This window comes from Bactrocera neohumeralis, unplaced genomic scaffold (assembly GCF_024586455.1).
Source record: "Bactrocera neohumeralis isolate Rockhampton unplaced genomic scaffold, APGP_CSIRO_Bneo_wtdbg2-racon-allhic-juicebox.fasta_v2 cluster09, whole genome shotgun sequence".
Lineage (NCBI taxonomy): Eukaryota > Metazoa > Arthropoda > Insecta > Diptera > Tephritidae > Bactrocera > Bactrocera neohumeralis.
In genome coordinates, this window is record NW_026089622.1 from 34029542 (window position 1) to 34044607 (window position 15066).

At 38.4% G+C, this 15066-nt stretch overlaps 2 protein-coding genes across 2 annotated transcripts in view; one reads left to right on the top strand and one right to left on the bottom strand.

Moving 5' to 3' along the window:
- The window catches only part of LOC126764085 (uncharacterized), a 532840-nt gene extending 530152 nt beyond the window's left edge, over positions 1 to 2688 (top strand). The window contains exon 4 of the mRNA XM_050481871.1: positions 1181 to 2688. Coding sequence (XP_050337828.1) covers positions 1436 to 2578 — 1143 coding nt within the window. The 5' untranslated portion in view covers positions 1181 to 1435 and the 3' untranslated portion in view covers positions 2579 to 2688. The remainder of the gene's footprint in view (positions 1 to 1180) is intronic.
- The window catches only part of LOC126764121 (putative uncharacterized protein DDB_G0282133), a 193572-nt gene that overhangs the window by 46766 nt on the left and 131740 nt on the right, over positions 1 to 15066 (bottom strand). The window lies entirely within an intron of this gene.

A 15066-nucleotide genomic window follows, 5' to 3' on the forward strand; every position in this document is an offset into this window, starting at 1 on the left:
ACCCCAGCGCATCTACTATAAGGATGCTCGGTGCGGGCTTTACCTCCAGAGAAGGTGCCAGTGGATCCAGTTCGTTGTTGCGAGAGATGGCAACCTGACGGACCTTCAGGAGCGCAACAAGTGGCTGCACCCCAAACGCAACATGCAGCTCAACGACCTCGTTCTCGTCCACGAGGACAACGTGCCACCGCAGCAATGGGTACTAGGGCGCGTCGTCGCAACCGTCAAAGGTCAAGACGGCAAGGTGCGCGTTTTCATTTTTTATCGTAATTTTCTTTCGACAGGCAATTAGGTTTCTTTATTTTATTTCGCATTTCCTAAGTTATATTATCTTCTCAAAAACGCTTAAGAATTTTCACAAAGATTGTGTTAATAAATGTTTGATTTTTTATTGTTTACCTATAAATTTCACGTTTGTTCATCACAAATTTTGAAATGTGATGTCACAAAGCTTTTGACCCCCCTGCCCTTGTCACAAAATGTCACTTCTAAATGATACCCTCTTCCCCTTCAAGGTGTGACGTAATTTATGGATAGCCCCCAACAAATAACGAAATAAAATAAATGTAATGATACGAGGATGGGGTCATGTGTAGAAGTTCACGCAAGTGAGGAAAGTTCTCTGATCGCCATTCACTTGGGAGTGGCCAGAAACGATTCTTTTACATATGACTCAAGCAGCTCACGACTTCCGGTCTTTGACCAAGTATCCTCTGGGTAGCGTAAGAACATCCGTTCGAAGGTGAGCTAAAGTGAGAAGGCGAAACATCCCCTGCATAGGGTTGTGCGCTGGGTTTGGGACCCGCCACGTAAAAAGCCTATCCCAATGAAAAGCGACAAACAGCCTCGGATGAGAAACCCCTCTTTTGATGACGACCATGGCAAACGAAATAAGGATAACGATATCAGGGCATGCACCTGGAATGTCCGGTCCCTTAATTGGGAAGGTGCCGCTGCCCAGCTGGTTGATGTCCTCGTGAAAATAAAGGCTGACATCACCGCCGTCCAAGAAATGCGATGGACGGGACAAGGACCAGAGACGAGTAGGTCCTTGTGACATTTACTACAGTGGCCATATAAAGGAGCGCAAGTTTGGTGTGGTGGGAGAGAGACTCCGTCGCCGAGTACTATCATTCACTCCGGTGAATGAACGTCTAGCCACAATCCGCATCAAAGCGAGGTTCTTCAACATATCGCTGATCTGCGCCCACGCTCCGACGGATGAGAAGGACGATGTGACCAAAGATGCCTTTATGAGTGCTTGGAACGCACTTATGAGAGATGCCCCCGCCACGATGTCAAAATCGTGCTTGGCGACTTTAACGCCAGGGTGGGCAAAGAAGGTATCTTTGGCACTACGGTCGGTAAATTCAGCCTCCACGAGGAAACATCCCCAAATGGGTTGAGGCTGATCGACTTCGCCGGGGCCCGAAATATGGTTATCTGTAGTACTAGATTCCAGCACAAAAAAATTCATCAAGCTACCTGGCTGTCTCCGGATCGAAAAACTACCAACCAGATCGATCATGTTGTGATAGACGGAAGACACGTCTCCAGTGTTTTAGATGTGCGTGCGCTCCGAGGTCCTAACATCGACTCGGACCACTATCTTGTTGCAGCCAAGATTCGCACCCGCCTCTGTGCAGCAAAAAACGCACGCCAACAAACACAAGGAAGGTTCGACGTCGAAAAGCTGCAATCACAACAGACTGCCGAACGATTTTCTACTCGGCTTGCACTCCTGCTCTCTGAGAGCACTCATCAACAACTCGGTATAAGGGAACTGTGGGACGGCATTTCAAACTCCTTACGTACAGCTGCATCCGAAACCCTTGGTTTTCGGAAAGTGCAAAAGAACAACTGGTACGACGAGGAGTGCCGCGCCGCAGCGGAGAGAAAACAGGCTGCCTACCTCGCAACGTTACGATCGACCACTACACGTGCGGGATGGGATAGATACCGAGAGTTGAAGAGGGAAGCGAGACGCATTTGCAGACAGAAGAAGAAAGAGGCTGAAATGCGTGAGTACGAAGAGCTTGATAAGCTGGCCGACAGGGGTAATGCTCGAAAATTCTACGAAAAAATGCGGCGGCTTACGGAAGGTTTCAAGACCGGAGCATATTCCTGTAGAACCCCCAAAGGTGATCTAGTCACTGATGCCCAGAGCATACTTAAATTATGGAGGGAACACTTCTCCAGCCTGCTGAATGGCAGTGAACGCACAACGCCAGGAGAAGGCGAACCCGATTCCCCAATCGATGACGATGGAGCAGACGTTCCATTACCCGACCATGAAGAAGTTCGAATAGCAATTGCCCGCCTGAAGAACAACAAAGCGGCGGGGGCCGATGGATTACCGGCCGAGCTATTCAAACACGGCGGCGAAGAACTGATAAGGAGCATGCATCAGCTTCTTTGTAAAATATGGTCGGACGAAAGCATGCCCAACGATTGGAATTTAAGTGTGCTATGCCCAATCCATAAAAAGGAGACCCCACAATCTGCGCCAACTACCGTGGGATTAGCCTCCTCAACATCGCATATAAGGTTCTATCGAGCGTATTGTGTGAAAGATTAAAGCCCACCGTCAACAAACTGATTGGACCTTATCAGTGTGGCTTCAGACCTGGAAAATCAACAACCGACCAGATATTCACCATGCGCCAAATCTTGGAAAAGACCCGTGAAAGGAGAATCGACACACACCACCTCTTCGTCGATTTCAAAGCTGCTTTCGACAGCACGAAAAGGAGCTGCCTTTATGCCGCGATGTCTGAATTTGGTATCCCCGCAAAACTAATACGGCTGTGTAAACTGACGTTGAGTAACACCAAAAGCTCCGTCAGAATCGGGAAGGACCTCTCCGAGCCGTTCGATACCAAACGAGGTTTCAGACAAGGCGATTCCTATCGTGCGACTTTTTCAACCTGCTTTTGGAGAAAATAGTTCGAGCTGCAGAACTTAGTAGAGAAGGTACCATCTTTTATAAGAGTGTACAGCTGCTGGCGTATGCTGATGATATTGATATCATCGGCCTTAACACCCGCGCCGTTAGTTCTGCTTTCTCCAGACTGGACAAGGAAGCAAAACAAATGGGTCTGGCAGTGAACGAGGGCAAGACGAAATATCTCCTGTCATCAAACAAACAGTCGTCGCATTCGCGACTTGGCACTCACGTCACTGTTGACAGTCATAACTTTGAAGTCGTAGATAATTTCGTCTATCTTGGAACCAGTATTAACAACAACGTCAGCCTTGAAATCCGTCGCAGAATAGTTCGTGCCAACAGTTGCTACTTCGGACTGAGTAGGCAATTGAAAAGCAAAGTCCTCTCTCGACGAACAAAAACCAAACTCTATAAGTCGCTCATAATTCCCGTCCTGCTATATGGTGCAGAGGCTTGGACGATGTCAACAACTGATGAGTCGACGTTGCGAGTTTTCGAGAGAAAAGTTCTGCGAAAGATTTATGGTCCTTTGCGCGTTAGCCACGGCGAATATCGCATTCGATGGAACGATGAGCTGTACGAGATATACGACGACATTGACATAGTTCAGCGAATTAAAAGACAGCGGCTACGCTGGCTAGGTCATGTTGTCCGAATGGACGAAAACACTCCAGCTCTGAAAGTATTCGACGCTGTACCCGCCGGGGGAAGCAGAGGAAGAGGAAGACCTCCACTCCGTTGGAAGGACCAAGTGGATAAGGACCTGGCTTCGCTTGGAATATCCAATTGGCGCCACGTAGCGAGAAGGAGAAACGACTGGCGCGCTGTTGTTAACTCGGCTATAATCGCGTAAGCGGTATCTACGCCAATTAAGAAGAAGAAGAATGATACGTACATACAAGTGCGCAAAGTTACTTATTTATGAGGTACAGAGGTGGGCGCAAATAAAAAGACAAGCGTTAAATATTGTAGGTTTGGGCTAGATGACATACATATACATATGTATATAAGACATATATATATGTACTGTAAATTGTGGACTTGGGCTGGCGGACAAATACATAAATGAGATATATACATTGGGGTGTGTCATTCTGAGGCAACCATTTTTTTTCAACTGAAAAACAGGCTAAAACTTTCGAAAATGTGAAAAAGGAAAGTCACTCAAAAGATGAGCTCTTAATATTAATATTATATTAAGAGGTGCTTATTTAAAATTTTCTGTTTTCCATATAAATTAGATGGAAATAAACTCATTTTTTTCCATGTAATTTATACGGAAAACAGAAAATTTTAATTTAGATGGAAAAAAATGAGTTTATTTCCATCTAATTTATATGGAAAACAGAAAATTTTAAATAGGTACCTCTTAATATTAATATTAAGAGCTCATCTTTTGAGTGACTTTCTTTTTCACATTTTCGGAAGTTTTTAGCTTGTTTTTCAGTTGAAAAAAAAGGTTGCCTCAGAATGACACACCCTAATATACATATATATATATATATATATATATATATATATATATACATATATACATATGTACATTGAAAATAATTGCCGTACGACAAAAAAGTTAAAAAACAGTTTGGAAGAGCCGGTTGAAAAAACCGGTAAAACTTTAATACCGGTAAAAGCCAAAGCCAGTAAAACCAAAACCGTTTCCACCGCTGTCATCAATCCATTCCTATCATCACATCGCTGCTGCCTTCCCGTCGCTGTTGGTATTAAGCCGTTGCTGCCATCTCGTCGCTGCTGCCGTCAATCTGCTGTTGTCATCACTCCGTTGCTGCCATCGCTGTTTATATTCAGCCGCTGCTGTCATCGCCAGGTTGCTGCCATCCTTCCACTGCTGGTGCCAAGCCGCTGCTGCTATAACATTGCTGCCGTCAATACGCTGCTATTTAAGTCGTCGTGATAATAAGCTGCCGCTGCATCCTGTGCTAAAGGGACGTAAACGCCTGCAAACAGCCGACGCACCAGGTAACGAGTGCGAATCATTGAAAGTGGTGCAAACAAAAAACAATAATACTAAAATTTCAAACGCACATTTTCAGTTTTCGGCTCTCCATTTTCACAGTAAACTCTTATTTATATATATTATATCATTATACATATATTATATACATACACATTTTATATATCCACCTCGCTCCTTTTGTCCAGCCCGCCGGACATTTTTCAAAGATAGCTGTAATTATCATTTGTACTAAAAAGAAAGATTTTTTTTTATTTTACTCTGGCAATACTGTGAAATAAAGCACAATAAGTGTGGTTAGCTGAGTGAAAAAAAGTTTTTTAAAGTGCAGGTGCAAATATATTTAAAATTTAAAAGCAGTGAACCGTAAAAACTCGAAGGTATGTTTAGTTATGTTGTTACAATCTAATTAAGAAATTGGTGTACAAATTTTGACAAAAAGTTTATTATAATACAGTGTATCGTGACATTTTTTCAAACGTTTCGCTCGCTGGACATTTGTAACGTGTTAGTACAATGACAAGTAAAATTTCAGAGCAGCAAATTTTAGACCTGCTCGTGAAGAGCGATATTGAAGATATGTCCGATGATGAGGAGGACTTGGAAGGAGAATATGATAACGCCTTAGAAGAACAAACACCGACAGAAATTTTAGAGGAAGAGGAATCGGTCATATCCGAAGTTCTACCACAAGCACAAGCCAGACGTTTAAAATGGGTTTCAAAAAATCTTGTTAATTCTCGTCAATGCTTAAATGATAATGAATGGGACGTTGAAGATAGACAGATGTGGATACCTTTCAATTATTTTAGTGAGTATTTCGACGATAACTTTTGGAGCTTGGTTTCAGAAAAGAGCAATATGTACGCTCTTCAAAACAACCACAGTTTAAACTCAACTCCTTCTGAATACAAAAAGCTTGTAGGCGCTCATATTGTTGCCGGGTGCATGAAACTTCCCAGAATACGCATGTTTTACCACCCTCAAATAAAAGTTCCAGCTATTACACAAATCCCCAGGAATAGACTTTTTAAATTGAGAAATAGCATGCATTTTTTGACAATTTGTCTGTTACCGACGAGGAAGAAAATATAAGCTTTGGAGAGTGCAACTACTACTTAACGTTTTATTGAAAAGATGTAAATTGATTCCTAAGCCAAAAAAAAATGCAGCATCGACTAGAAAATGATTACTTTTCCAGGGAAAATGAGCTTGAAACAGTATGTAAAAAGGAAACCGAATCCAGTAGGATTTAAAAACTTTGTTTTAGCCCCTGATGGTTTAAAATTGGACTTTTTTATATACCAAGGAGCAAACACATGACCCGATAGAAAGCCAAATAAGCACTTGGGAATTGGTGGTACTGTTGTACAGAAACCAGCTGCAGAACTTATTGAATGTAGTGAGGTTTTTATTGACCTTTTATTGACTTTACATCCATAAATACCCTGGAGCATTTGTTAGATAAAGGGGTATTTGCAACAGGTACGATTCAACTGAACAGAGCGCCTAAGGAACTTGCCTCAAAGCTCTCAAGCGACAAAACATTACTAAAAAAGGAAGAGGAAGCTACGAAGAATTTGTTAGAGAGGATGACAAAATCTGTGTAGTCAAGTGGATAGATAGCCGCTCCGTATTAATAGCCTCTACATCGGCTTCCTCTCCAATCCGCTAGGCGATGGGATAAAGTGCGTAAAATATATATTACTGTTGATTGTCCAAATGCGATTACTCGCTACAATCAATGCATAGGAGGAGTAGACTTAGCGGACAGATAAGTATATATCATACTCGTTCTACAGAATTTCTATTCGCACCAAATTTTGGCATTTTGTCGATATTGCGGCATGCAACTCATGGGTGATGTACAAAAAAGATAAATATGCTTGCGGTGAAAACAAAAAAAGTATTATGGAAGTTAAAAATGTTTTTGTTGTATTAAGAAAGTTTTATTACTGATGCTAATAGTTTCACGTTTACATTCCATCTGCCCTAACTAAGCTAAAGCCCAAGCATATATTCCACTGCTTTTCCTTATTGGTGCAGCAACAACTTACTTGTAGCTCTCTTTACCAAAGGTAAAATATCGTTGTTGCTATGAGATCTTATTCTTCAGATGTTCTTGCTGTGAGCAGCTTTATCATTGCAATTACAACTTCTGAAGGTACCGCAACACTTCAGTGTTTTACGCATCACCTTCCGAATGCCACCCATCAAAGAGTTACGCTGTTGCTGTGCGCTCTTATTGGTGATAATAATGATAAGAGTGATGATATGCAAATGACCGTATAAGCATTCCAGCATGAAGACCCCAGCAGGAATGTGCGTAGCATTGAAAGCAATTTACGTTATGTTAGCTTCATCTTATGTTAATTGTTTTCTTAACTAAGGTTAACTATTCCCCTCTTAAGTCTCGAAACGTCCTCGATTCGACGGAGCATTTTTTTACATTGGAGCTTTGTTGAGCATATGTTGAAGAGGTGACAAAGTTGATTAATTGCTTGGCTTAAGCTTTACAAAACGTTTAGCTTATTTTTGCTAAATACAATTAATGGTTAATGTAATATGAGTGGTACAAATTCAAATAAACAATAATTAAATTTTTACTTAAGACTATCGTGATAATTTAAAAAATTAGCAAGCGGTTTATTTACGTAAATATTTTTCTAATAATTCAGCGTCGCTCATTTTTAGTTTTATATCTTTAGAATTGCGTTTTTTTGTGCAAGATACAGTCTAGATATTTATGTTTAACGAAGATTACTTTTATATATTTTCCTACCATTAATTAGAACTGTGGTACCAAGATCTTTTTCAACTATATTTTCAGTAAACACTTTATCGAATTTATTTCCAAGCCTTTTGTTTCGCCGTATGAAAACCTTTCCTCCACAGACATACATACATATGTATGTATGTTTTAGCAGTTTTCCCTTGATTGTTGCATTAGGAATAAAGGGTTGTTAAACTTATTCCAGTGTGAGAGCGCCTCAAAATTAGCGTTTTTTATAACATTTTCCATTATGGCCAGATTGAACAAAATTACAATTTTTGAGCATTTAAATTCAAACACCCAACATTTAGTATGAATAAAAATTACTATATGGCGGTTATTTATTATATGGAGAAACTATTTTCATCTTTTTAAAGAATATTATAACAACTGACTTTTGTCCTTTCAATACCCAATAATAGGATTTAAGCTTGTTAGCTCTCAATCATTAAATGTTTTTAATCATTTTCCATTGAAAATAAAACTATGATGCTTCAAATTACAAAACGTTTCATCAAATATCTTTAGATTTCACAAATTTATTTAATTTTCATTGTTTTACATTTTTATAAGTGGTCTTGAACGATGCAACAAATCTCTCCGTTTACACATTTTTTTGGTAAGATTTCAATCTGGCCATCGCTGGTTTCCAATTGATAAACGTTAAAACCTACTGAACTCGATTAGCTGTCAAAGTTCAGTAGGTTTTGACGTTTAGCAATTGCTCTCTCACTTCCAGTGAGAGAGGAGTTAAACATCTCTTTATCTCTGGTTGCAATTTCCAACAGCGTGGAGTGGAACCTTTCTACTTGGCCATTACTTTCGCTGTGAAGAGTAGGAATGAAAAACTGGTCTATAGAAAATATATCTCTAAGCATAACTTGAATTGCGTTAGATTGAAAACCTCTTTCGTTATCAGAGACAATGACTTTGGGTTATTAAACACTAATAGGACTTCTAATAGGGCGTATTTAATATCAACCGTAGCTCTTGAAGTAATGGGTTTAACTATTGCAAATTTGGAAAATTTATCTAAACACTTTAAAAACAATTGCCTGCCAGTTATAAGAATATCTATGTGGAGAATTTCACCTGGGCGGTCTGGGATTGGTGTTTTACCAATTCTAGGATCAGGAGGTTTTCTTTGGTATTTATTCTACAAACATATTTTCCAATTTGGTATTGTTGATTTCAATAATTTTTTTATATTTGGAAAATAGTATTCACGAGAAATCTGGCGAAAGTTTTCGTGTAAACCACGATGAGCTCGATTGTGCTCCATCGATATCAATTCCATTTGGTCATCATTATTAATTAAGTCAATTAATAGAAGCTGAGTGTGAATAAACTTAACGCCAGGAAAAGGTGATATTATTTTATTTTGTATCTGTGCTAGAGTGTGGAGATCGCAATAAATTCCGTTGGTGACGTTAGGGTTGACATGACTTTTTAGGCATTCTATAAGATTCTTAAGAGTATCGAAAGTGATTGTGTGACGTATCAGTTTTTTAAAAAGAATTTTTGTATCTATATATATAAAAGAAAGTGACGTTAGTTACTACGCTTATAACTGGAGAACGCCTGGACCGATTTCGGTGATTACTACCAATTCGGACAGGTCTCCGCCCAAACAAGGAAAATACTTAAAAAAAAAAAAACTTAAACAAAAAAAAAAATTAATTATGATTTTAAATGCTGGCGCATAACTCAAAAACGCCTGGACCAATTTTGCCAATTCCTTTTTTTTAATGTTCGTTGAGGCTCAAGGATGGTTTTTATGGCAAAAAAAAATTCGAATAATTGCCGGAAAACTCCTAAAAAGAGCCCTTTTCTTTTTCCCATACAAACGAATGAATGCTGTTAGTAACGCTAATGCTCGAGAACAGCTGAACCAATCTTGATGAAATTTTCAGAGGTTGATCGCTGTGGACCGAGGAAAGTTTAGAAATAAAAAAAGCGTATGCTTTTTGTGAGGAAAAGTCAGACAGTTGGACAATTCCTAAAAAATAACTTTTTTTTATACAAAATTTTTTTTCTACTTTTTTCCTTTTGTTTTTCAATTGTCAAATTTGTCGTTTGCTTTCTTTATTCCGGTTATTCAAAAAAAAATTATTGAAATTTATTCCGTCAAAACGTTATGTGTGTTTCACACAAAGTGCTCAATTACAGATTAAAATTTGTTTCGATGCCACGAAGAGGTCGGGTTCATTTTGGCATCAACGTAAGGATGTATATTGACAGCCCATGGCACATGACCGAGTATTCCCAGGATGCGATGACATACAAATGAAATTATGGATCGCGGGCAATCAGCAAGCGATCGTCACGATGTCAGAGGACAACTTTTCAAACAACAGTTGCGATGTTTTGCAAACTTTATCTTAAAGCAACGTATGTATATGTGGTGCTGTTAGATGCTGGATGTACTCTGTTGAGTGGCAAAAGAGAGGTTTGCCGCACGCACATATTCTTCTTTGGATGGTGGATGGTGGTTACACCAAATCAAATTGATGAAATCATTTCTGCGGAAATTCCCGATCCAGAGATAGAAGCAGAATTATACGAAACCAATATGGTTCATGTACCTTACGGACATCACAATACCACTTCGGTTTGTATGTCTGACAATAAATGTACGAAACACTATCCAGGTGCTTTTCTTTCGGAAACACAAACTAGAAATGATGGATATCCAATGTATCAGCGTCGCTCACCAGATGACAATGGCAGAACATTTAGCATTCAATTTAGAGTCGTGAATATCGAAGTTAACAACACATCGAAGTTAACAACACATCAAAGTCGACAACATATGGATCGTACCATATTCGCCACTGTTGTCTAATTCACATTCAAAAGTCATGTCAATGTTGCGTATTGCAGTTTGGTGTAATCGATAAAATACGTGTGTAAATACGTCACCAAAGGAAGCAACATGGCGGTTACTGATCTTGAACGATACGGTCGATACGTGAACTGCAATAAAGCGCTTTGTATGATATTTCCTTTTGCGATTCAAGAACGTTTTCCGACTGTTGTGCGTCTCGCAGTTAATTTGGAGAATGACCAAATAGTCTATTTCAACACAGAGAATACAGTACAGACAGAGAAAACACCCCCAGCAACAAAATTAACATTTACGAGTTTTTTCTCAACTTTCGTCAGTGAATCGTTTGCGAGAACTTGCTCTATTCGGAAATATCTTGAAATTATACATACAATTACAATTGCTGGAAAATGATAATCACTGGAATGAAGTTCGCACACTTTTCGTGATGATCAGCCATCAAATTAGCGTCAATTATGGAATACGAACTAAAATGACATTGCCGAAGACATTTTACATTGTATTCGCTAAGAATTGGAAATGGGTAAATTCCGGTTGATACTTCCGGTGGTTCGATATCCATTCCATCTTCCCTTTGTCAATTCTCGAAAGATGAACTCATCACGAATATTCGGACATTGGACAAATTATCGTAACTACAATTCCTTAAGTGCACGCGCAATGTTAGCTGCCAAAAATACCGATGTTGTTGACTTAAACTGGAAGATTCAAAGTCAAATTCCGGGAGACTTGCGCTCATACAAATTGATCGATCGTGGAATTTCTATATTCTTGGAATAGGCTTGGTATGCCACCGCGTCTCAAAGTAGGATCTGTCGTTATTAGGTTTCATTTTCAGGCGCCGAAACTGTGCAATGGAACCTGACTGATTGTGACGCAGCTATCGAATACAAAGGGGCAGAATGCTTGATTCTACGAATTCCTCTGAGTTCTAACGATTTGTCATTTCAGTTCAAACGTATTCAGTTTCCAGTGAAAATTGCATTTGAGACACAAGGATAGTCGCATAGTGTATGGTATACATTTGGAAATGCTATGTTTTTCACTCGGCCAGATATACGTGGCCTGCTCACAAGTTGGAAAACCATCTTTTCTATACAACGGAACAGAAACCAAAAAATGTTGTTTATCAAACTGCGATACATTGAAAAAAAAGTGAAATGATAAATTTAACTTTTTCATTTCTAAACACATAATTTCACACAGGACAACGACTGCGGGGTCAACTAGTTTTTAATAAAGGAATTAGACTTAGAAATCATTAATTGGTTTCTGAATTATTTAATAGGACAATTGACGGTTTTGATAATGTTAGTTAAGGATTCTTCACTATGCACAGTTTCATTTGAGGGGACTTCACTTAATATGTTGCAGAATTGTCTAGAAAAGGCATCAGAGTTTTCGTGAAATCATAGTAATTGGACAACCTTTGTGGGACAAAACTGCACCCAAAGCAGTAGAAAAGGCATCTGTTGTAAGCTCGAAAGGTTGATTATAATTTGGGTATTGAAGTGAAACATCATCTGAAGCTAACAATTGTTGTATTCGTTCAAAAGCTTGAAGGGCTTGAGGGCTAAAGTCAATTTTCACATTTTTTGAGCATCGTGAACCTACTTGTCCGTTTTCTCCGCGAAGGTAAGCTGTCAAAGGCTTCACTATGGCAGCATAGTCTTTAATAAAACGCCTATAATATCCTGATAGTCCCAGAAATGAGCGCAATGCTCGAAGAGTTTGCGGAGGTTCATAATTAACAATATCACGAATTTTATCTGGACAAGTTCTAATACCCGCGTTAGAAACAAGAAACCCTAGAAACTCCACTTGAGTTTTAAAAAACTTCGATTTTTCAGGTGAGACTCTCATTCCTGCGTTTTCAAGAGTTTGAAGTATGTGCTTGATGTGCTTTAAATGTGATTGTTCATCTGTAGAATATATAATTATATCGTCGCAATAAACGTGACAATATTTCCCTATGACTTCGCGTAAAACATCGTCAATAGCCCTTTGAAAAATACTGGGTGCATTTCTTAACCCAAAGGCTAATCCACAGAATTGATATTTTCCGTTGTTTATACTAAACGCTGTTTTTTGCCTGTCTTTTTCACACATAGTGATTTGGTGAAATCCGGACTTAAGATCCAATGTTGTAAAAAACTTGGACCTTCCTAAGTTGGCTAAGATGACAGTTGTGTCCGGAATAGGGTATTCATCAAATCCCTTTTTAGATACTACGTGGACAGGAGAATTGTAAGGCGAACAAGATGGCCTTATTATTCCATCTTTAAGAAGTCTTTTTATTTCTGTATTAATAAATGGGGCTACAGACATGGGATATGGATAAGTCTTGCTGTTTATCGGTTCATCTGTATTTGTGCGAATTCTCCCCTTAACGGTTGTGTTGTAAGGCAAGGCACTGTCTGGGTCAGAAAATGCATTAATATTTTTACTGATTATTTGCCCAAATTGTCCTTGTAGTTTGAGTGGAACTGAATTTTCTTCTATTGTTATTAAGTTTACTTGCTCACATGGAAAAAGTGTAATTTTTCTTTACCATTCCGGTAAAGTAAATACCCTTCAACAGTATCAACTTTAGCATCCATATGTTTTAAAAAGTCATAACCTATAAGACCGTCAAATGTACTTAAACTTGAAAGCAGAAAGAACGTTGAGGTATTGCCTAACACATTAATTAAACATTTTTTATATATTAGATTTTTACCGTGTATGGATTTCAAATTAAAAGGTTTTCCCAAACATTTAATTCCCTGAAGAAATGGAAAGTATTTTATATAATTTTTTGATGTGCCTGTATCAATTAAAATGCGAAGCTCCCGGCCGTTTTTCACTTTTTCGTAATAAACGGTAGGAGCGATTTTAGTTTAAATAGTTTATTTCGTCCCCCTATTCCGCTGCAGCATCGTCATTATAATTATGGTGGTCAATGCCCGAGTTGTTGTAATAATATTCATCATCAAAATTGGTATCCTGACTGAAATTTTCCTCAACATTTTGAAAGGATTCTAATATCCTGTAATATTTACCTTTTGCAGTTTGTGAAAGGGTGCACGATCAGAATGGAAGTGTTCGCGATTTCGTTTATAGGTTGATGTATGAGGAATGTACTTGGGTGTAGGTTGAGTCTGCTGAGTGGATAGTTTCGGAACACTATTAGGCTGTCGGTAGTAACTTGTATTGCTATCGAATTCCATTGGGGTTGGTTTAATAGGATTTGAATTCAAGCTAATACCTGCATTCGGTCTATTGTTGTAATCTATTTGTTTTAATTGAGGCGTTACCGGCTTATTGAATTTATAAGTATTTCCAACAGCAAATGCTTCTGCAAAATTATGTCTTCTATGATTCGTTTGCAGCTCCTGAGCCACTGCAAGAGCAGTTGGAAGGTCTTTAGGTCTGTAGGAAAAAAGGATATCGCACAATGGACGTCTAAGTCTTGATATGAAGACGCGTAAGGCATTTTCCCTAGCGCGCTCATTTAAAGTGGCAATAATATCTTTATTCTCGCTATACGTCATGATTTGTTTATTTATGATAAGGCATAGTTTTTTGTCCACCTTATTATAATAATCAGTAATAGAAAAATTATCTTGTCTAAGGATACTTAGCTCGTTCTCCAAAACATAAAGAGGCCTTTTATCGGCATATTCCTTATCTAGTCTAGCTAACATTGTTTTGAAATTAAGCACTGTATTAAAAGACGCGAGTGTAGTATTTGCGGAACCAATAATTTTGTTTCGGAAAATACCCATAGCTATGTAATATTTTTCCGAACCCTCCGAGTAGTAATTAATGGCGAATTCAGCTGCGGTTCGCCAAGCGGGGTAAGAAACAGAATCTCCGCTAAGTTCAGGCAAAGATTTTATTAGATCTAAACTTGCGTTGTTTTCTGCTGCTAATGGATTATTTGAAACGGGTAAATGTTCCTCAACGCCACGTGGTTGCAACTGATTAATTGCCCAGATCAAGTTACTTAACTGCGCAAAAAACTCTCGTTTTAGATTTTCATTGGCTTTATTAGCAATTTCTTCTTTTGCTCTCTATTCAAAGACATTTTATTTATTTATATTTTTTTTTCAAAAGGCTTGGTAAAGAAAATTTGGTAAGTTTCGTTTATAGTTGTTGAAATTATTTAAGATCGTGTTTTTTGAATATACCTTTTATAAAAGTATTTTTACTAATCTTTATTATAATTATTGGAGGCATATTTAGTAAGTCACAAACACACGACACAATACTTTTTTAATTTTATTGAAATTTGCTGCTTTCAGATTTTTAGGAATATTAAAGAATTATAGTATAGATGCACTGCAAAGAGACGTTAACATTTCAAGTGACATTTTACCATAGCCAATTTTTTTGAGTGAATACTGACAAATATTTACACTATAACTATCAAACTACATCTGTCGTTTTTTTTTTTTTTGACGATCGCCATGGTTAGGAAAAGAAGAAGAACTACATCTGTCATCGAGAAAATAAAGAATGCAAACAACTATAATATAGTT